General features: G+C 41.6%; 1 protein-coding gene across 2 annotated transcripts; it reads right to left on the bottom strand.

Annotated features, from left to right (window-relative positions):
- Positions 1–676: 676 nt before the first annotated feature.
- On the bottom strand, positions 677–23,845 carry spock3 (SPARC (osteonectin), cwcv and kazal like domains proteoglycan 3). Of its 2 annotated transcripts, none has more exons than XM_078260691.1 (11): positions 23,727–23,845; positions 23,444–23,566; positions 14,246–14,285; positions 12,006–12,114; positions 9,562–9,691; positions 9,324–9,432; positions 5,248–5,361; positions 4,916–5,137; positions 4,058–4,120; positions 3,813–3,950; positions 677–2,969 (listed from the first exon to the last, which is right to left on the bottom strand). In XM_078260691.1, exons 2-11 carry the CDS (start codon positions 23,564–23,566, stop codon positions 2,812–2,814), a joined length of 1,206 nt encoding a protein of 401 aa, XP_078116817.1. In that variant the 5' UTR covers positions 23,727–23,845; the 3' UTR covers positions 677–2,811. The 2 variants fall into 2 exon arrangements, with proteins under 2 accessions (XP_078116817.1, XP_078116827.1); XM_078260701.1 differs by having other exon boundaries at positions 9,562–9,670; positions 23,727–23,843.
- Between the last annotated feature and the right edge of the window lie 384 nt (positions 23,846–24,229).

Here is a 24,229-nt window from a genome sequence, read left to right on the forward strand (position 1 = left end):
CTATCTGGAGCTGGGTTGCCAACACACACACACACACACACACACACACACACACACACACACACACACACACACACACACACACACACACACACACACACACACACAGTGCGTTTCACTGTCTTTGTGGGGACCCATCAGTGACATAATGCATTCCCTAGCCCCTTACCCTAACCTTAACCATCACAACTGTTACGTACTATTACTGTACGTGTGCTTGTATGTGCTGTGTGTATGCATGCATGCGGGTGGGGCGGTGGCTCATAAAATATTCACCTGTTCTTTTCCTACATAATGCAGTAATGTCCCTGCACACAGACCTATTGCCTACAAACAAGCAGAGTTTGTCACGCCTGACTGTCAGCACTTATGGCAGGTGTTGTGTCATTTCATCTTAAGAACTCATTACAGCTCTAAACAACAGCTGTATGCCCTAAAAGGGTGTGGGAGGGTGATGTACTTGTGGTACTTCTCAGTTCCCACATACTAAATAAAATTAAATATCCTCCTCAACTTTTATAGCACAGAAACCCAGCAGCTTGTCTGTCTTTTCCTAAATATAAGCGCGTAAATGAAAAACCGAAATAATAAACATGGAACAGAAACTTTCGAAAACACAAGCTGCATGTATCTATGTCCGTCCTCCAGCACGCAATACTACGCAGTCAGGCAAACATTGGTCAATATAGCTTTTATTTCAGCAAATCATACATACACTGTAAAAAAAAATGCATCTGTATCCTTACCTTTAAACACTATCAAAGCTGTGATGACAGTGTGTGATTGGTTGAGATTGGCTACAGTGTCTGAGGTCATCAAAATGATTTGCATGTCATCACACTCATGAAATAGCACACTTTAAGACTGACATATTTTCCAGTTCTTCAAGTGAATTGGACTTCCAAGTTAAAAGAAATGAAGGGAGCAAAAAAATAAAACAAAAAACACTATTGGACGGTTCAATGGCACTTTTCAGGTCTTAACATGGAATTTCAACAGATGTTTGATTTAAAATGAAGCCTGAAACGCAGATTAATAATTGAAAATTAGGATTAACACAAGAGCTCAGATAATCTCAGGTCTGCATAAACAGTCACAGGACTTGTCAATACTACACAAATCTAGGATCAGTTTCAGTTTTCAACCCTGACAGATATTCACTATAAGTAGTTAGAGCAGATCAGGTAAAAATCAAAAAAGCAAAACACTGTAAGATGATCATCTTTTTTCTAATAAAGCTTTCTAAACTAAAGCTTCCTCTAGCCAGTGTATTAATATATAAAACATTTTCAAATCCAGCAGAATATAAGTGTTTGTATGCCTTAACTGCTAAGTATATCTGTGCTTCTCTACATTCTAGCTATCCTATGTAACAAATCAAAGATCTGAAATATGGCCTATGTAACACCATCGTAAGAGAGACCCAAAACACAAGCCATACCAAAACCCAAATAGTATCCAAGCTTTGACAGTAATGCCACTCTTATGCAGTGTAATGACAAGCTAAAGTCAGTACAGTAATGCATGCTTCTCACACTATCAACACCGTCTGTCCTCACCGGTAAAAGGCACACCTGCCAGACATTTTCAACAGGTCTGCATGGTTCTGTGGTTTTATTACTGTGCAAGAAGAGAGTTATTCTGTTGTTGTTGTACTGTGTGCTCAAATCATGTTATGACTTATATCTGAACAGTTAAAACATCAACTCCACTTCTGAGCTGTGATGAGGTTTTCTTTGAGCTCACTGACATATATTAAAGGTCAGTAAACCTTTTTTGTTTTTTATTATCAGACAGACTTGTGGCTTAAACAATTTTTAACTATGCAAGTGCAGTTTCATCTGTACACGCTTGAGGGAATTGTTCCCCCCTCAAGCAACATTATGTTTTGAGTTCCACAAAGGTTTGAGCCTCTGGTTCTACAGACTGAAACAACATCACACAGTATTAGACATGCTACGACAAATCTGTTTCATCTTCTGTATTCGTCCGACAATGGATTAGAAAAATAGATAATAATATTTTCCCCCTAACACCACCAGCCAAGCAGTAATTTGTCTTTCCCTGTTGCTGAGCCTTTGAGATGATTTGACTTGATTTGTGTCTCTGTGAAAACAGCAAGCATGTCGGTTCTGATTGTTATCCAACTCGCACTGTTGTTTTTTGCCTTAATTCTCCTAATGAAGCATGTCTAACTCTTATCTTGTTTTTTCACACAGTTACAGTCACAGTTACAAATCAAGATCAAAAGAAACCTAAAGAGTGCAATATTCTCTTATCTACATCATCAACATCCCACCTATACACAGGAACATTTGATAAGGAGTAAAAGGGTGAGGGATTCGGGGTGTGGAGGGAAGGAAGAGGATGAAGGAATGAAGAGGGGATAAATCTCTTTAACGTTGCGCCTTAGGCATCAACACACTCAGGCATCAGAGTGCTGCATAAGGACAGGACACACTAGAAGACATGGACTGTCCAATGAAGGGAGAGGTCTTTGCACACGTGACCAAATCCAAAGCACGGGATTGGTTGTCGATTAGTCCTTGTCATGTTCTCTGGTTGGCTGACACAAAAGTGAACAAGTGCCATTAACCACACATATGTTATACTTAAAGAGGAAGAGAAATCATAAACATTTGCCAGAAATATATATTTTTTTGTGTGTTTTTTAAAACTTATGAACAAACAATACACAGAGAGTAGTCCATAGGCTGTTAGTACGATTAAGTATCTGCCTGGGGTGTCACCTAGAAACGTGCAGTTTGACCAAACAAACAGTTTTCTCTTTTTTTTTGTTCTTTTTTGAAATTACGACAGATATTCGTCGTTGAAATCGTCATCATCCTCATCTTCGTCGTCCTCATCGTCCATCCCAGCTTGGTCGTTGAGCACAAAGGAATCTTCATCGTCAGCAGTGAACAGCGAGTCTCCGCTGCCGAGGTCTCCAGAAGACTCCAATATCACGCCTACAGTAGAAACGGGGAATAAACCAAATCTTACAATTAAAGGAGACGTTTTAGGAAACAGTTAGTAGTTATATAAGAAGATTGACACCGCTTTCATGTATGCATGTTCTATATGAGCTATTAAGGTTAGCTTAGCATAAAGCTACCTAGCCTGACAACCTCACAGTGAGGACAAGGCTCAAAGAAGTTACCCGGCCAAAAAATATTATAGCACATAAACCCCATAAAACCACAAATCAACGTGATCTCATGACTTCACGTAAACATACACGCCACTTTCCTAAAGCCAAGTGGCGTGTTATCCGCACGCATTTTGAGCTATCCGTGTGATACAAGAGACTGCCGTCTGCTGTATCACAGCGTAAACATACACGCCACGTGGCGTGTTATCACGAGGCTAGTGTTATCGCGAGGCTACGGTTGGTTTTAACGTCACACGCGGGGGAAAAGAAAAAACGGTTGGGATTTAGGTTATTTTGTTATCTTTGCAGAGAGCCAGGCTTTCTGTTTCCAGTCTTTATGCTGAGATAAACTACATACTTAACTTGAAAAAAATCTAATTGAACGGACAGATACGACAGTGGTATCAATCTTGTCATCTAACTCTTGGCAAGCAAGCAAATAAGCCCATCTCCCAAACTGTCAATCAATTTCTATAAAAGTGTTATGTTACAAATACATTATGGTGACAGAATTTTTACGCAATACAAAAAAGAAAATTGTGTGTTGACACACATCTATGAATTATCTCCTTCATGATGCCTTAACTGCAAATCACGTATCTGTATCTCTTTGTCCTCTTACATGGAAACATGACACTATTCTCCTCAGAGTTTTGCCTACCACAGTTTGCAGGGCCATGGGTGCGTGAGCTGGCCACCTCGTTGCCATAGCGATCCACACACCAGCACTGGCCGCTGCTGCTGTGACACTGGTGGGACCTGTAGTAACCTTCCTCATCACAGGATGGCAGGTACTGACCTGCAGTGTACATACAAGCCAAAACACACAGACACACACAATGAAATAGGGTAACACACTGTTTGTGTGCATGTAATTGTGCTTTTGTGTGTGTTTAAGTGTCTTACCAAGCAGTTTCTTCCCTGCTTGCTTTTTGTTGACACTGGACAGCTCTGCTTTACAAGGGGAATCTGAAAATGAGACACAAAGGGATGCTGGTAACAAACTGCAGCAGTCTGCTTTTCTGGGAATGCTTCTGTTTGAGTGCACTCTGCTTCCTTTGTGTACTTTTTGCTTTTGTCGTGCTGTTTGTTGTACTGCTGTCTTTGCTTTTACAAATGCAGCTCCAATGACTTATCTGTAAATACTGTTTCTTTATGACCAAAAAAAACATACAGTGGCATTCAAATGCAATGAATTGTATTGTATTGTGTTGCATTTCATTGTATTATACATCCATTCTGATTGAATGGAAGGTGTCTGTTATTTATATGTCTATAGAAGTGAGTTTAGAAAGTTAAGGAAAGTAATGTTGTATTACAACTGTTTTTAGAGTTTTGGCCATCATTTCTTTTGATTATCATAACAATGTGCTCACCAAAATAACTGCTTTGATCGGGAAACATCGAAAAATCGCTACATGATGTATGAAGGGCAATGCATACAAGTGATCAGACAATCAGAGAAGCTGTAAACAAACCAACAGTTAAGCCAAACCACTTGGCCTCTCTCTTAATAAGGTTTGGCTAACTTGAGGTTTTATTTAAAGCCTGTATAAGTGTCTGTTCATGTGACATTTCTTATTATGTAAGAAAACTATGAAAATGAGACCATATTGTCGTATGAAATTGAAACTTCGTTTTCAATGTCTTACATCACAAGATACAGAGACTGAAGCTGAATCACATCTGTGTTTGCAAGCATATCCAGGTGTGAATGCATTTTAGGTGTTTGTATTTGCATGTGAGTGCATGGAGATATCGTACCTGTGTACCTCTGGAAGCATGTGCACCACTCAGAGCTGCTTATAACATTGTCGGCGTGTGTATCGCAGGATTTGAAGAACGCGTCAGAGCACGGCTCGTTCCTGTCCAGGTAGAGGCTCTGGATCTCTGATTGGTCCAGCTGGACATCGAAATTTGTGTCCAGTCGGGAGAACATCCAGCCCAGAGGGTCCTTACAAATAGGTGATGCTCCGACCTCAAACTCTGCCGGGAAAAAGGTTATAGAGAGGGTAGATGCAGCCAGTGGAACAATGACTGTGATATTGCATGAAGTACTGTTGTATTTTCTACTTTGCTAATGCCACGTGACTTACTGTTTTTCTCTGGCTTCTGGATCTTGACTCTCTTGTGGTTGCCATTCTCATGCAGCACTCTAAACCAGTCTCTCAGGCGACTCACCACCTCCTTCAGATCCGACTCACTGCACACTGAGGAACAATAACACTAGTGATTACTGATGATAAAGTGATGCTTTACTGTCCCCCTACTCCCTTATCAAGATGAGACGTCAGGGTCAGCTATAGCCAGTGTTGTAGTCAAGACCACCTAAACCGAGACCAAGTCATTACCGAGACCAGAGTGTATCGAGACCGAGACAAGACCAAGACTTTGAGGAGTTGAGACCGAGACAAGACTAAGACCAGACCAAACAACATAAACATACAGTATATACACAACTAGCTAATATTTATAGCTAATATTCGCTAAATCCCTTTGGGTGAGGGGTGAAGACGTTTTTGGAGAGTTTTGGTACAGAGGCCGATTAATAATGTTAGCTAGCTAGTTTCGCTAGCGTCACTTACACTTACCTTTCTTTATGCTTCCTTACTTAGTGCAGATAAAAAAATGTAGGTGGTCCCAGATGTGTCGGTTAGTGTTACATTGCAGAATTTACACACTGCTGTGTGTTTTCTTTTAGATGTTGTTTTGCAAATAAACTCTTTTAAAAAAATATAATAAATAAAATGGTATAACTGACGACATCTCCCAGACAGCCAGAGCTTATTCTCCTGTCACCTACATTCACTTTGGGAGTGTGTGTTAAGGGGGGTGGGGATTGGGGAACGGGGGTTAACAGTAACCCTCTCCGGGAACCATCACCTTATCGTGGTGGAGAGGTTTGTGTGTCCCTATGAACCTGAGGGCTGTGTTGTCTGGAGCTTTGTGCTCCTGGTAGGGTCTCCCTTGGCAAAGTGATTTCAGGTGAGGGGCCAGACAAAGAATGGTTCATAAACACCTATGAGTCATCGAGGAAGAGGTGAAGTTACCCTGCCCGGAGGAAGCCCGGGGCCCCCGTCTGGAGCCAGGCCCAGATGGAGAGCTCGTCAGTGAGTGTCTGGTGGCCGGGTTTGCCACGGAGCCCGGTCAGGCACAGCCTGAAAAAGCAACGTAGCACCTCCCTCTCCAACCCATGGGCCCACCACCTGTGGGAGGAACCGCTGGGGGTGGGTGCGCTGCCACACAGGTGGCAGTGAAGGTCAGGGGCCTCGACGGACCAGACCCGGGCGACAGAGGCCGGCTCTGGGGACGTGGAACGTCCCTTCTCTGTGGGGGAAGGAGCGCTACCAAATAGATCTGGTGGGGCTTACCTCTACGCACAGTCTCGGTTCTGGAACCATACTCCTGGATAGGGGTTGGACTCTTTTCTTCTCCGGAGTTGCCCAGGGTGTGAGGCGCCGGGCGGGTGTGGGGATACTCACAAGCCCCCGGCTGAGCGCCGCTACGTTGAAGTTCACCCCGGTGGACGAGAGGGTCGCCTCACTACGCCTGCGGGTTGTGGGGGGTAAAACTCTGACTGTTGTTTGTGCATATGCACCAAACAAAAGCTCGGAGTATTCGGCCTTCTTGGAGACCTTGAATGGAGTACTGCATGGGGCTCCAGCGGGGGACTACACGTGCATGTGGGCTATGATGGAGACACATGGAGAGGCGTGATTGGAAGGAACGGCCTCCCTGATCTAAATCCGAGTGGTTGTTTGTTGTTGGACTTCTGTGCTAGTCATGGATTGTCTATAACAAACACCATGTTCGAACATAGGGCCAAAGGTCAATGATCGATTTTATAATTGTTTCATCTGATCTGAGGCCGTATGTTTTGGACACTTGGGTGAAGAGAGGGGCAGAGCTGTCAACCGATCACCATCTGGTGGTGAGTTGGGTTAGGGGGTGGGGGAAGACTCTGGACAGACCTGGTAAGCCCAAACGGGTAGTGTGGGTAAATTGGGAACATCTGGAGGAGGCCCCTGTCCGACAGACTTTCAACTCACACCTCCGGCAGAGCTTTTCGTGCATCCCTGTGGAGGCTCGGGGCATTGAATCCGAGAGGACGATGTTCAAAGTTTCCATTGCTGAAGCTGCGGCGGCGGGATATGGACTCCAAGGGCCCGATGGGCTGCAGCCTCTGCCGTGAAAGAGGCAAAGCAGCAGGTGTGGGAGAAGTTCGGAGAAGACATGGAGAAGAACTTTCGGTCGGCACCAAGGTGCTTCTGGAAAACCTTTCGCCACCTCAGGAGGGGGAAGCGGGGAACCATCCAAGCTGTGTACAGTAAGGATGGGACGTTGCTGACCTCAACTGAGGAGGTAATAGGGCGGTGGAAGGAGCACTTTGAGGAACTCCTAAATCCAACTAATACGCCCTCTATGTCAGAGGCAGAGCTGGAGGATGATGGGGGATTGTCTTCAATTTCCCTGGTGGAAGTCGCTGAGGTAGTCAAACAACTCCCCAGTGGCAAAGCCCCAGGGATTGATGAGCTCCGTCCAGAAATGCTGAAAGCTCTGGGTGTGGAGGGGCTGTCTTGGTTGACACGCCTCTTCAACATTGCGTGGAAGTTTGGGACAGTACCTAAGGAGTGGCAGACAGGATCTGGAAAAGGCGTATATCTCCCCCGGGAGATACTGTGGTAGGTGCTGCAGGAGTATGGCGTGAGGGGGTTCCTTCTCAGGGCCATCCAATCTCTGTATGACCAAAGCGAGAGCTGACTCGTTTCAGGTGAGGGTTGGCCTCCGCCAGGGCTGCGCTTTGTCACCAATCCTGTTTGTAATATTTATGGACAGAATATCGAGGCATAGTCGGGGTGGGGAGGGGTTGCAGTTTGGTGGGCTGGGGATCTCATCGCTGCTCTTTGCAAATGATGTGGTCCTGATGGTATCATCGGCCAACGACCTTCAGCACTCACTGGATCGGTTCGCAGCCGAGTGTGAAGCGGCTGGGATGAGGATCAGCACCTCTAAATCGGAGGCCATGGTTCTCAGCAGGAAACCGATGGAGTGCCTTCTCCACGTAGGGAATGAGTCCTTACCCCAAGTGAAGGAATTCAAGTACCTTGGGGTCTTGTTCGCGAGTGAGGGGACAATGGAACGGGAGATTGGTTGGAGAATCGGCGCAGCGGGTGCGGTATTACATTCAATTTATCGCACCATTGTGACGAAAAGAGAGCTGAGCCAGAAGACAAAGCTTTCGATCTACCGGTCAATTTTCGTTCCTACCCTCACCTATGGTCATGAAGGCTGGGTCATGACCGAAAGAACGAGATCCAGGGTACAAGCGGCCAAAATGGGTTTCCTCAGGAGGGTGGCTGGTGTCTCCCTTAGAGATAGGGTGAGAAGCTCAGTCATCTGTGAGGAGCTCGGAGTAGAGCCGCTACTCCTTTGCATCGAAAGGAGCCAGTTGAGGTGGTTTGGGCATATTCTCAAAATGCAAAATAAATAAAACATCTTCCTCATTAATTTTTTTTCCCCTGATGGCATGTGGCCCAGCTGGGAGGAGTGCCTCGGTCGTAAGACCCAGGACGTAGTGTAGGAGGGAGATATAAATACTCCAACCTGGCCTGGGAACTGCCTCTAGGGATGCCTCCCCAGTCGGAGCTGGTTCCATGTGGCACGTGGAAAGGGAAGTTTGGGATCCCTTGCTGGAGCTGCTGCCCCCGCAACCCGACCCCGGATAAGCTGACGAAGATGGATGGATGGATGGGTTAACAGTAACACATTTCACACTAGTCAAGTCATTGGTTGCATTTGAAGTAGGAAGTTTTACATCCAATCACAGTAATGATGTTAACACATACAATACCAGGCAATTTAGTGATATCCCTGCTATGGTCTTGACTGGTCTTAAAATAAAATCCAGAGTCCTCTTCATCCGTGACCAAGTCAAAATGTGGTCGATTCCGAGACGAGACCCAGACCTTTCAAAAAGTGGTCTTGAGTAATACAACACTGGCTATAGCACAGCTGCCCTAAAACATGTAGGGATTCAGTGGCACTTCATCAGGGCAGAAGTTCTTTACTGTAGCTTGTCAGGAGGAAGACTTTCAAATTAAGGATAATCTACTGTTTATCCTGCAGAGTATCCTAGCTTGCAGTGTGCAGTCATGTGTGCAGAACTGTGTACCTTTCTTTTCTGCAGAGCTCTGTTCAGGCTGAGAGGGGCAAGGACACATGCCAGAACACTTCACAGCGATCTTCTTTCCTGTGATGCATGCCTGGTAGTCTAACTTACACTGAGCAGGAGCGACAGAGACATAGACAGATGCACGCGACAGAAGAGGAAGTAAAATCAGAATTTGTCTCATCAAAAGGAAATGAAAAAATATTTTCTATTATGAGAGAGAGACTGTGTGTGCGGGTACCTTGGTGGAGTAGGAGTGGCCGTCAGTTCCACAAACAGGAGAGGGGTGGACCACAGGGCAGGGTTTGCACTTCGACCCCGGACTCTGGTACAAACTGGCATCTTTAAAACTAGAGAGGAGATTCAAAAGACTTATTTTACACACACACACACACACACACACACACACACACACACACACACACACACACACACACACACACACACACACACACACACACACACACACACACACCAAAACTCTGACTGTATGCATAATATGAAAATATTTCAAATGATGTATTATTTGACATTGTCTCCATCACAAAACTAATGGTTTCTAAACATTTTGTATCCATGATGTATTTTCTTGCTCTTACATTAATTTCAGAAATGAGACGGATTAGGATTTATGTGTGATTATTTTCTGATTTGCTGGCACTCGGCAGTGGTAATTGTGTTGTTGCTAAGAATGGGAAATGAGGTCAGTATGGTGTTACTGTCCTCTGTCCAGTCTACAGTGTCCCAGACAGATACACACACACATACACACACACACACACACACACACACACACACACACACACACACACACACACACACACACACACACACACACACACAAAGCCCATTCATATCACTTGGCAGGACTTTGTGTTCATTGTAAGGCAGTGCCAGTGCTGGGTAAATTGGACTAAACAGTAATGTCGCACAACAGTCATAAGAGAGCCGGGCAACCAGTGGACCAGTGGAAAGATAGAAAACCAGCCACCCCTCTGGTGTTGTTGCTTATCATGCTGCATGAATGATGGCTTCCCTTTACCCTTCTCAAGCCAAGTCAAGAGTCCGGTGTCACCCTGGATTGATAAACACCATTTCCTTTACACCTCACATTAAAAACCTCACCAGGACTGCTTTCTGCCACCTCTGCAACATTTCCAGGCTCCGCCCATCCCTGACTCAATCCAGCACTGAAATCTTGGTCAGTGCATTAGTCACATTCGGGATTGACTACTGTAACACTGTTCTCTTTAGCCTTCCCTCCAAACTCCTCAGCAAGCTCCAAATCATTCAGAACTCGGCTGCCCGGATCATTACCCGCAGTCCACACCAAATCATCCGACCACATCGCTCTTCACGACCTAGCCCCCACCTAGCTCTCTGACCTCCTCCGGGAGTACACCACTCCCACTCCCTGTGCTCATCCTCAGCTGGTCTTCTGACCATCCCCACCTCACTCCTAAGCACCGTGGGTGCTAGGGCTTTCAGCTGCACTGCTCCCAGGCTCTGAAACTCTCTGCCTCCACACATTCGACATTCTGACCCCATAACAACATTCAAATCCCACATCAAAACTCACCTGTTCAAACTGGCCTACACACTCTAATACCCACAATCCCTGTCCGATTCCCTTTAGCAGCCACAAAGTTTTTGTATCTCCCCTCCTACACACATCTTCTTACGACGGAGCATTAGGGCCACATCAAGGGAAAAAAATTAATGAGGAAGATGTTTTATTTATTTTGCATTTTGAGAATAAAGTCAAAATGTTGAGAATAAAGTCGAAATGTCGAGAATAAAGTTGAAATGTCGAGAATAAAGTCAACATGACGAGAATAAAGTTGAAATACTTCAATATCAAGTCGGACTTTTGAGAATAAACCAAACTACTAACTTTACCTATAGTATTCTACAAAGTGCATGAACTCTTTCTGTTTTAGAGCATAAACACAGTATGGTGATAAGTATTAGGACTTTGAAGAGATTGTGCTGAAAATTGCGTCTCTTCAGAAGGAGAAACCACACAAACTTGGAAGGGGTGGCCGTATTCAAGGCTGCAAACTGAAATATTGAAAGATTGTAATAGACAGATGCAAGGGTATCGATGGTTACACCTAGGTGCAATACAGAGAGGATATGTTGTATCACAATACACATTAAGACAATTGATCAACTTGTTTGATCATGAAGTGTGGCACTCCAAGGATGTAACCCATATCCATGATGCTGCCTACATGGCAGCTGGCATGGCGGACAGTCGCTCTAATGTGATTAAGTGATAAAGGAGTTCAATTTATTCTCGTCATTTCAACTTTAATCTCGACATTTCGACATTATTCTCGAAATGGTATAGTTCAACTTTATTCTCGTCATGTTGACTTTATTCTCGACATTTCGACTTTATTCTTGAAATGCAAAATACCTTTTTTACCTTTATGATTACTGTTTTTAATGCATTTTAAGGCGACCTTGGGTGTCCTGAAGAGGCCCTAAAATAAAATGTATGATTTTTATTATTATTATTATTATTATTAATAAGTGAGCAGAAGGAAAATGAGGGGGAAGAAAAGAGTTGGGAAGTAATAAAGAGATTTGATTTACTCCTAATCCACTGTCATTCATGTTTCATTTCTGGCAAGGAAACATCTGAATGCAAGTGTGTGTGTGTGTGCTGTTTGTTCTTACCTAACTCTCCTCTGGCTGACACAAGTGGCAGTCTTAGAATCCTCAGCCACACACACCTTGTGGCGACTGCATTTGATCTTAAGACAGGGGTCTTTGGCTGGATCAAGGCCTAAAAAACACAAGAGGTATAATATGACTCTTTTCAGTGTGTATATGTGTGTTGTATGTGTGTAGCCAAAAACACAGCCTGTTTTTTAAAGAGCTTCCTAGAAAAGACTGAGCCCATGATCATAAAGAGAACATTTTCCTAGGTTACATTTTCCTTTTATTCTTTGAAATCATGGATTAGTGAATTCTAGTTTAACCATGTACTTCCTTTTCATTTTTATCAGATCCTAGCTTTGTAGATAGGTGTAAGAGATCTCTCTCTGTGTGTGTGTGTGTGTGTGTGTGTGTGTGTGTGTGTGTGTGTGTGTGTGTGTTAATTCTAGCCACTGTCTCTTCACTTACTAGCAATGTCTCTCTCATGCTGAGCTGAAAGCCATAATACCATTAAGTAGTATCCTTATGGCTAAAAACAGATGGAACTGGTAATAGAGGCTACTTACTGACCTTACATCAGCCCACACTGAGTGTCAGTCTAATGTGTGCTTTTGCTGAGATCCTCAAACTGATCTGGTATCAGATCTCACAGCTGAAGGCCATTTGTGGCTTTGAGAGCTGATTTTAGATCTGAGTCTCAGGCTGAGGGTGTGATCTTTGTTGGTAAAGACAAGCTAGCTGTCTCTGACCGCTTGGCAGCCTTCAGCATGGCACCTATGGCACAGGATCTAAGGCCATCCGCTGATCTCAGAACAGTTTGTGAATGACCTCTGCTCTAAAGAACCTTACTGTAATCCCTGAGCAGCTTTGGCAGATTATCCTGCCTCCATCCTCCAACGCAGCATCTAATTCTATTGTTTCTCTGACATGTCTGTGTATGTGTGTGTGTGGGTGTGTGTGTGTGGGTGTATGTGTGTGACTGTATGTGTGTGACTGTGTTTGAGGATACAGTGATAAGTGAAAGTGAATGTGTTCATGTGTGCCTGGATGTGTGTATGAGCTTATCACTGTCTGTAATACAATGAGAAATTAGATAATCAAAGAATAGGAAATCATCCTGTTTTTTATTATTATTATTATTTTTTACAGTAGATATTAGCTACATACATAAACTGGCTTATGTAATGAAAATAATTTGAAAATAACACACACCAATAGTAAAAGTAGTGTGAATGTCAAAATCTGTCTAACAAAAAAGTACACGAGATGTTCGCCATACTTTCCTTACTGCTAATGATTCTTGTTGTTACACAGTGTCTACAGTCTCCACAATGAGTCACAGGGCCAATTGGTCACAACATGTTTCTGAAGGTCTAAGTTAACAGGAACAGACAAAACTCAACTGAGAAACATGATGGTTTAAGGAAGGTCAATCTAATGCTTCTGTAATGATGCACTGTGCTGTCATTTTAGTTACCTCCACCAAGGTTATGTTTTTGCTCCCAATTGTTTGCCAGTCTGTTAGTTAGGAGAATATTTCAAAAACTACCAAACTACTACGTTTAGAAAGTTAGGGCATGCACCAAGGAACAAGTGATTTGTTTGTTGGAGAGAAGAGACGACCTACTCCTGAACCAATTTGTTTCTAGGGTTCTTTTGATTGAGGTGAATCTATTAGCACAGGATCATTACATGCATACTTTTTGGGGGCAAAATACATTTTCATCTATACATTTACACATACATACATTTCTTCTATTTCATTTAGTCTTTACGTTACATTTTTGGGTGAGCCTGTAAATGCCATTCTTTTGAGTTTTGATATGCCATATTGTGTTCCCGTAATTGGCTGCCAAATTCTTGCCAGCATGACCTATGACTTTGACATGAACTGCTATACTTTTTGAGTAGTAGTGCAATTGCAAACAAAATGTAGATTGCCTTTGAGCAATCCTGCATTTTCAACATTTGATGACATTTTGCCAATGGGTGGTGTTACAGTAACATTTAAGTAGCCATTAATTTGACTCAAATTTTTACTAAATACGTTTGTATATTCCTTCTTAATTTTTATGTAGGCCTTCTCCAAATATACTTTCAGATACACATCCATATGCAGATTAAACATTTTAACTTAACACTTTCGATTAATGAAATACCAAATTTAAAGATTTGTTTAGCTGTGGAAAAGTTATGAGTTCTGTTTGTCTTCACAAAGCCACAGCACAAGCACTCAAGGCTCTCTTCTTCACACCCACCTTGATCGAAGGGCTTGGATGGAGTCCATGTTCCAGGCTCCTGAAACAGGGTTAACCAATAAGCAAAATCATAAAAGTATTAGTCAAATGACATCTACAGTAAAAGAAATACATAACAAATACAAGACTATTAAGCTATCATACAAACCTCCACTTCCTTTAGGAGAAAGCATTACAGAGAGAGAGAGAGAATAAGGAATTCATTTTGATTAGGTTTTTTTTTAGTGGAACCTTTGTATAACACACACTAATACACCATCATGTACAAACACGTGGAGCATGCATTTATTTAATCAAGATAATGTTGATGTTATGACAGCAGCTCCATGCATAAAAATGAGCCTGGGTGTGTGTGTGTGTGTGTGTGTATGTGTGTGTGTGTGTGTGTGTGTGTGTGTGTGTGTGTGTGTGTGTGTGTGTGTGTGTGTGTGTGTGTGTGTGTAGTGTTTATAATGGTGTTATTATCACCTAATGGAATTTTGTTGTAGAAGGATAATGTCACATCAACCAAACAGGCTGTTTAAAGATGTGAAAGGAATATAAACTTTTTAGGGTTTTTTGTTTAGGTCATGAAAATTAAATTTGACATGGATTGCAAACGACTGACAATGACAGGCTTAAAAAAAACCATAATGTATTTAGCTATTTAAAGTTAAGGGAAGGCATGAGGCTTTCAGTGAAGTAAAATTGGGGCCATCAAAATTATGATCAGGCAGTACACTTTGCATTGCATTGCAGAGCAGACAAAAAACTGGCTGACTAAAGTCTTCATTAACCTCAATGAAAAACTATGTTTAAAGGTCATATTTTGTAATTTCCAATTAATCCAAAATGATAGTTGGACTCAATGATGCTTCCAGCCCCTTATAAGATTACTCTGGGTGGGGCAGTGGTCATCCTGCACTGTAAACCCAGATTTAGTTGTAATTAAACTTTTTAGTGGTCACTACTTATTCTCTTATGTTTTGTTAAAAAACATATGCATTACTAAATCACAGTATTTGTTTGTAATAATCTGTGTAAGTGTGCAGTGCACAGATCATATTGATCATATTAAGCAGAGATAACTAAGGATGTTAAGTTTCTGTATGGGAGGGGCGGGGTCATTTGAACTGTTCTGCGCTGAAGCGATGCAAAGGTTTCTGTCCTAGTTAAAGTGTGTTTTAATAATTCTGTTATTTTTTTTGGGGGTGTGAATTTATGTTATCTAGGGTTTTAGTTTTGTATGGTTGATTTAGTGTTTATGTTTATCTACATTTATTGTTGTACCTTGACCAAGACCCGACATACACACACACACACACACACACACACACACACACACACACACACACTGATGGAGTCTGGGCCGTGGCAATATTCAATAGCATAGACACAAAGAGGGAATCAATAAAGCTGTCTCTTGAGTGAAGCTCTCTATGTAATACCATACATTGACAAGTGCAATGTTTATGATGTATTATTGTCTTTCTGTTATAGGGAACAAATTAATTGAATACATTGTTCCCAAAACATATGCTGTCATGAATATAAAACAATATCTGTTTAGACACAGTATGTCTTAGTAATGATAACTAGCCTAATGTTTTAAATTTGTTATGTTTCTTTGCATGTTTAAAGCTATAGTGTGTAGTTTCTGTCGCCCCCATGAGGAATTCTAAGTAATGACAACAAAACTGTCGGCGTGTCCACATGACACAAGCCTTCTGTGATCGCGCACCACCCCCACCCCTCTGCCATGCAGTTGCTTGTAGCCAAGGAGGACACGAAGGATTAAAAAAACATGATGGACTCTTCAGAAGAGATGATTATATTCACTTGATTTTTTGCATGCAAAAGTCGCCGGATACTGAGAAATACAGGGAGAGTTTTGTGGCGCTGATAGTTAGATAGATTAATTAGATTAGACAGTTAATTAGCTTTGTATCAACTCATTTGGCAATGGTTTGAATGTAACGGACATTCATTACTGTAATATAAAAAAGTTACGCACTAAAGCTTTAACTTAACATGCTCATGTTAGAAAAAATGATTTATGTTTACTAATGATTTTTAGTAATGACTACTAATGTAAACTTGATTTGTCTACTGCATCAACTTACCGCTCTGCGTTAATACAACTTAACCTGTTAAGTTTCACTTTGTGCTAAATCTTAGATGGTTTAAGGCAACGGGTTTCCAAGCAAATTTCTAGTAAAGTCAACTAATTCAGGATAACATTGTGCATGTGTAATTTTAAATGAAGCCAGTGACTCAGACTTTAAGCTTCACCACATTGCAGTTACAGAATAGAACGTAAATATAAAGTCCAACAAGAAACACATTTTATTCAAAAGCTGAGTTGTGACCACTATGGAAAAATACAGATGCTTCCTGGGAAAATGTGATACTTCGGAGTTAAGGAGAATACTGTTCTAAACAGCTTGTTCTGAAACTACTGCATTGCCAAATAAAATCATTATAAAAATAATCATATTAATAGTTATTTACAAAATCCACATAACAAAGTGCTTTACACTTTCCCATAATGATTTAAAGGTGAACTGTTTTCTTTTTTAAACCTCCCTAAATATAGTCAAATGGTTCAATCTGTTGCCTGTGGATGTTTCAACAGTTTAAATAAGGATTGCATGGAGGTTAGTGATTTGCCTGCTTTTACAGTAATAGAAGGTTACAAGGAGAAGACACACCCAGGGGTGCTGGCTCAGGAGGAAATGTAAAAGGATCTTAAGAAACAGTGAGCTGTGTGCCTTTTTACTCAGTCTGAGTTCAGAGATGTCATTCTCTGGTTTACTCTCTCAGTTCCTTCTCTGGGCATTCATTCAAACCCAACACTGCACTGCGTTCTCTCTCATTCTGTCACAATGACAACCTGTTCTGTGTGTGTGTGTGTGTGTGTGTGTGTGTGTGTGTGTGTGTGTGTGTGTGTGTGTGTGTGTGTGTGTGTGTGTGTGTGTGTGTGTGTGTGTGTGTGTGTGTGTGTGTGTGTGTGTGTGTGTGTGTGTGTGTGTGTGTGTGTGTGTGTGTGTGTGTGTGCGTGCATAGTGTGTGTGTGACTCATTCAAGTCTATATGCCAGAACAAATAAGAAGGGAGGGAAATAGTAGAGCAAAAATAACATCTTATCAGCATAAATCCCACTGTGACTGAACAGAGACAAGTGTCTTATCTACCCAATTAAAGCTCTTTATTATACATTTACACATTTTCATTTTCTTCACCAATAGCATGTTTTGGATTCAACTGAAGAGTGAAATTCAGACCTGTCACCTAAACAGCAGTGACTGAGAGCTCTTAAGTCTTCTGCCTTCAGTTTCCCTTGGTGTACAGTTCAATACATTCTATGGACACAAAAACCTCTCATGTTCAGAGCAGAGTTATTGTACTATTGTTATATATTTTGTTCATATAACATTTACTATGGAGATGGCGGGTTCGTATAGACAGCAGAAAGCGTTTTTAATTGTGAATTAGTCACGACACAGGGAGGCCATAGTATCAATTATGATGTAGTAAGAAAGTAAAGAACAGTGGAGCTAAATGTGCTTTCGGAAAGGCTCTTCAAAAGGCCCTTGTTTCACTTTTGTAAATCAATTTAGATTCTTTAAATATTAAACACAGTTGTACTGTATATCAATTTAAAGGTAATACAATGACAGCTGCAGTTGTACTTGAGGTTGACAGCACCAACTTAAATGTTTCAATACCTCCAGGGCAAGAAGTGAGTGTGGGAGTTTGGGTAGGTTAAAGGGTGAGTGGCTGAGAGGAGTTCTTGGTGAGTGAATAGGTGTGTAAATATATTGTTTTATAAAGATACAGTACTACAGTGTACTGTACTACTGTACTTTAAATTGTCTTTGGTATAAATGTTGGAGCAAATGTTCTCAGTCTGTAAAGTGTTTCTAAAGTTGTATGGCTTGGTGAGTTAGCAACACGTAATCCAAGCAAGGTTCAGTGCTGGTTGAAATGTTGTGGTATGGATCTTTTTTTTTTTTTTTTTTAACAGGCTGTAAATTCTTCTGCGAGAAACTAAAACCTTTTTACATCATTGACCTGTCTGCCTTGTCTACTTGTTTGTGAGATGCAGTTTCAGTTATGTATGTTTCCTGTATTGTCACCAGTGGAGGACATGACAATGACAGAGTTGCTGACCAGCATTTCAAGACATTGATGCATTTTTGTGCGTGCAAATGCTCTATAGTTTCTTTTCTTTTAGTATATCAGTGCAATTGAATCTGCGTGATTTATAGTCCATGCAATTAATAAATTGTTCTATCAATACACATGTTGCCTGATTGGAAAGGTTGCACATTCCCTTGACACAGGAATACCTCAACTTCTGAACTGGTTCTGTAGATCTTGTCTTACCGATGGTCAGCAATGTGGAGCTGCATTTAAATATCCGTTTCGGTACCCTTTTACTTTGACCCTATTTGCCACCAGATCGTAGTTATTTTTCAAAAAGCACAACTTCAACTGTCAGGAAGTCTCCCTCTGTCTCACTTCCTTGCGCTCTATAAGGTGACCAGGGTCAAATCTTGCTTTTTTTTCCCAGCTCTAATTAATTTCTCCTTCTCGTCCTACATTTCTGGCCCTTTCTGACCCTCTGCATCTTCACTACAGACTCTGTATTACTCATTTTATTACTCCTGCTTCACCTTCCACTTCTATAAAGGTCCATGTTACAATAAGAGAAAATTCAACAGTGGCCACTGGCTCTGTCTGTTTCTTTTGTTTACAATGTATGCACAGTCCCTAAACATCTTAATATAAAGAAAACCCACATACTGAAAGCTTAGCAAAGATAGCTCTAGCTGTGCAGACAATTGAGACTGAATAATGAGAACATTGCATTATGGGGGCCAGACCCTCTAGACCAGTCAAGACAACAGAAGTGCTTGCGGTCTGATTCCTTAATGGAATCAACAGAAGCACGCAGGCACACACACACACACACACACACACACACACACACACACACACACACACACACACACACACACACACACACACACACACACATGGAAATACACATAAGCACACATATATGCATGTCCACATGCACGCATACACAGTTCTATAAACAAATAAACGTATCACCACAACACTGACTGTGGTGCCAGAATCTGTCAGCACTACAAAACATCAAATAACTGGATGAATGCACTTCACTGCACATGCAACCAGCCACCCAATTTCCAAAAAAAGACAGAAAACCTGAAATTCAACAATAGGCCTAATGGCCTCCTGAGTGTGTGCTAAAAATAGTAACTTTTCAATTTATCTCTCCATCTCTTTCCACCTCTATTCCTCTCTCTCTCCCTTGCAGTTATAAGAGTCTTTTTTTCCACATGTGCACAAACACAACAGTGTGTGTATTTGGCTCTGTGCATACTCATGCTACTATAGAAATAAGTATATAAATAATAATATTTTGCCTCTGACAACCGCTTTTCTCACCTTTACTTTAGATTTTCACAGATCATCCCTATTAATTGGGTCCTTATGGTTTCCTTACCTTTCCTGGCTCACTGCTGCCTTTCTACTAACATCCAACAGGAGAAATATGTGCATGTTTTCACTGTACTGGTTCTGCTTGTCTTGCTCAAGCTTGTCGCATGCATGCACGCACAAATACACAGAAATACACACTGAGGTGCTTTGAAGTGGAAAAGGCCTCAAGCTCTGTACCTTCCCTACATCATTCACCCTCCACAACACAAACAACACAGGACAGACACACACACACACACACACACACACACACACACACACACACACACACACACACACACACACACACACACACACACACAGTAACACACACAGTAAAGACAGAAAAAGAGAGAGAAAACAGAAGAGGAGAGAAAACAGGAGAGGAGAGGATGTACTGCACAATTAAGCGTCATGTTCTTCATCACACATTCTTCATTGTGTTTTTCCTTTAATTGTTAAACCTCAACTTATCTCTTTACTCTGTGGCAGTGCTGTGGCCCAGTAAGCGGAGCAGAAGTTCTAAAAAAACTTGAGATGGCACCACCAGGGCAGCAAAGAGAGCTCCAGGCCACTCCAGCCATCCTAACAGGACGTACAGTAAATCAGTGGCCAAGATCCTATCTAGTGCACTTAGCAGGAGACCCACTTATGGCTTTACTGAAACATGAAAGCAAAAGTACAAAGTACATGCCTAAGATATAAAATTTAAATTACAGTAAAGCAAAGTTTGGCATAGAATACCAGTGCATGAGATAAAAAGTAGGTGCATTGGGTGTATTCCTGCATTTCTGAGAGAATATTAAAAAAAGTATTACTGTGCTTGTTTTAAGTAGGATTAAGATAGCACTAACAGCTTTGAGTGCAAGTAAAGAGATTCATCCCAAGCTAAGATAGCCAAACTACATGTTAAATAATCACATTATAGAACAATCCTGAAGTTTAAGTCCGTCCTTAGTTCTAAGTTTAAAAAACTAGTGATTTACTAAATTGTGTTGCACCATTACAATGTAAGGAATGCCTTAGCTAGTGAAGACTATAGTAATGTGTTCATATGTTGCTACATAGAAACATGTAGCTCTGTCCAATCAAAAGCAATTAATAATTCATACAGGAAGTTGCTGTAGCATCACACGCTGTGACATATCTTCCATAAATCCATTCTTGACAATTGTAGGTATGACTTTGTTTTATTTATATATGCATACATGAATAGGCTACATGTTTCATGGTTAGTAGTATTCAGTTCCCAAAGTGCTTATATTATCAGAAGGGAATATCTGATCAAGCTAACCTTAAAACTGAAATAATTTGGTGATTATGGTTATTGGCTAATGTCTTGTAATTTGAGAAATGCTATGTTGTTTTCTGAAAATGTAATTGAAAAACTTCCCAGTTTTCATTGTTAATAAACAGCCTTTCAAAATATTGTCTTCCATCATTTAGTTGAATACCTTTGTATACAGTACTGATAAATTCCTATGTGAAAGAATGCAAAATACACAGTGACACACAGGCAATCTGGGATACAGCATGAAAACAGGAAATGGCAGACACACACACACACACACACACACACACACACACACACACACACACACACACACATATATATATATATATATATATATACAGAGCACATTATGCTTTTGTGCACCACCTCTATCTCTAATGTCTGAACCTCAAGGTTAAAACACAGTTGTGAATGCACACAGAGCCTTCAGTCCTCTGCCAAACACTTCACTCTCTACCTCTCTATCTATCTATCTATCTATCTATCTATCTATCTATCTATCTATCTATCTATCTATCTATCTATCTATGTTTTTTCATTCTGTTAAGTTAATTATCCTCTCATTGTCATTGGGGTATTTACAACACACACAAACAGACAATCTTTGTCTTGCTGTATATATCTGAAAGAGTTCCAATCATCCTAAAGAGCACAGCACATGGCCAATCACTCTCTAGCATTCGGTCCCGATTCCCTACTTGCATAATCCAAATCCTGCTCAACAGTTGGACCTGAAGTGAGTCACCTGGGTCCACCTGAGCCGCTGGCTGGGTCACATGCGTAAGTGTGACAGGCATGAAAAATGAAAGATAGAAAAAGCCTATTACATATCAAACATGTATAAAAAAAAGACAGCACCTGCCCTTATCTTTGGAAATTAAAGAGAATGTTGCTCCTGCTTTTGTCTTACTCTCTGACATCAAAGATAACAAGGGTTCTAATTCAGAGAAAAATCATGCATGCATGTGTGCAGCATGGTGGCAAACCACTCATTAAAGCTGGTGTGTGAGTATTTTCTCTGGTGCATTATGTTGACCTTGTTGTTTTTGCAGTAAAGCTTCTGAACAAAAAGCCTGTTTCTCATAATGTATGTGTGTGTGTGCATGCATACATGCTTAATTTTGTGTAGGCATATCTGTTTGTGTGAGTGAGCGCAAGTGCAAGCATTTGCAAATCACTGCTGCTTGTGTGGAGCCATTTGCTGTTATCTGTGGTTAGAGGCAAGATATCCTTCTAACAAAACACTCCACCTAAAACCTACATTACATTAGTATACCGAAAGACTAAGACAGACTTTTTACATTGAATTCTACTAATTTCTGTCATTTGTGACATTCATTCCAAAATAAAAGCAGTGATTTCCACAGTATTGTATCTAGCTTCACATATACTGAAAGGGTGATGTCTAATTAGTATAAGGAGTCTATGTGTGAGTGGAATGCACAAGTAATTCTTTGCAGCAACCTAACCTGGTCAGGGGTGGTTCTACGTGGAGATCTGGGGCTTTATTCTGAAACATATACATGAATCTAGGGACTGGCGTCTATTGTTATTATTATTTCCATTACTCCAAACACACAGATAACTGTCAATACACAGCTCTTGCCTTCTGTAACAAATGAACAAACCAAATATATTTTAAACAATGGAACTCATTCTAGCCTGTAATGAATTGCTATTGTATTTCACCTTAGTCAAATACTATAAATTCAGTGAAGTAAAATTTGCATCTGTTAGATTTTATGGCAAAATAAATGGTCCTTCCAGTTTTAAATACTCCATACACTTTGTATTTGACATAAGAGCTAACAAATGAACGCGGTAAATATTAGCTGCCACTGAATGAACAAACTGGGTAATGTTATGCATTAAGGCACACCTGCGTGACTGTGCCATCCGGCGGCCCACGTTGTTGTTTGGGATCGCGGATAGGGCGAGTCACTCTGGTTTGTTGCCACTACCTTGTGGCAGGTGTTTATTACTCCAAATAAAAAGCACATCCAGGTCTGACTCCTGTGGACCACCTCCCTCATACCTGCCCATAATTAGGCCCCTTCCGGCGAATCAGTGGTGCCTCTCGGACAGCTATGTGCATTTGTGTTTCGCAGAGCGAGGCCTTGGCTATCTCTGCTAAGCAGGTACTGCTATCGCGAAAACCCCCACTCACTGGCAATGATCATCCCAGTATCTTTAGTGTATTTACTGTCTCAGTGGCGCGGGTGATGAACGTGTGACAAACACCACAACGGGCCCCGTGACGCTTCTTGGACACAAAAAGAAAACGAGGAGCGCATGATCACAGCGCATGATCACAAACCAATGAGGGTGATAGGGAGAAAATGTGGGGGTTGGGGTAATGAGATAATAAGGATGGAAACGGCGTTAATAATATAAGCCAGAAATATGACTTACATCTCTGAATTTGTCCCATCTCCCAGCGAGCCACTTATCATCCAAAAAATTGCCGCTGTCGGAGCGAGCGGAGACGTGTCCGAAGGCGACGGCGTACACACACAGCAAGGCGACGCTCAGCATCTGCGGACACACAACAACAGCACGGAGATAGGACATCGGATCAGGCTGGAGGACACCACAATCGTGTTGAAAACAGAGGCAGTTCAATCTGCATCACATCGGCATTGAATTCGGATCGTCAACACTAAATAAAATGATGCGGAGGTGTTTTTTCTCCTACCTTGTCGCATCAGCTGCTATCCAGACTGTATGTGCTCGCTGCCGTTTTCTGTCACTAGTTATGACAGCCCTCTCCTCTCTCTCTCTATCTCTCTTTCTCTCTCCGCACCGGCTGTCTGTGCGCAGCAGTAAACGGGAACGCGCATGGCACGGGCCTGAGCTCTGTCCCTCTTCTTTCTCTTTTTTTCTCTGCCTATCCTCTCAGTGCGGAGGAAACAGTTGTGGTGGCTCACTGTGGGCTATTATCGGGCCACCACAAAAGTGTCTTCCACTGATAACCTCTTATGAAAAACACATTGGGCAATCCTGTGATAAAGGTAGGAAGGATAATTGCTTCAAATCACAGCAAAATAAGGGTGTAGGAATGTTTTACTGATGGCATGTAAAAAACAACAAGAAATAAAACAAACCAAAAGCAACCATATTGTGTGATCACTATTAACTGAGACACTGTAAATAATACACATATAAAGATTGGAGTGTTTTTTTGTTTTTTTTTTAAAG

This window comes from Sander vitreus, chromosome 2 (assembly GCF_031162955.1).
Source record: "Sander vitreus isolate 19-12246 chromosome 2, sanVit1, whole genome shotgun sequence".
Lineage (NCBI taxonomy): Eukaryota > Metazoa > Chordata > Actinopteri > Perciformes > Percidae > Sander > Sander vitreus.

What these genes read in the sequence shown, in the direction of transcription:
- spock3 (XM_078260691.1), bottom strand. Translation starts at nt 23,566, where the DNA reads ATGCTGAGCGTCGCCTTGCTGTGTGTGTACGCCGTCGCCTTCGGACAC. An exon ending in AGCAGGGAAGAAACTGCTTG is followed by an intron (nt 3,951 to 4,057) that starts GTAAGACACTTA and finishes TGTACACTGCAG; the next exon opens with GTCAGTACCTGCCATCCTGT. An exon ending in CCATGGCCCTGCAAACTGTG is followed by an intron (nt 2,970 to 3,812) that starts GTAGGCAAAACT and finishes TTTCTACTGTAG; the next exon opens with GCGTGATATTGGAGTCTTCT.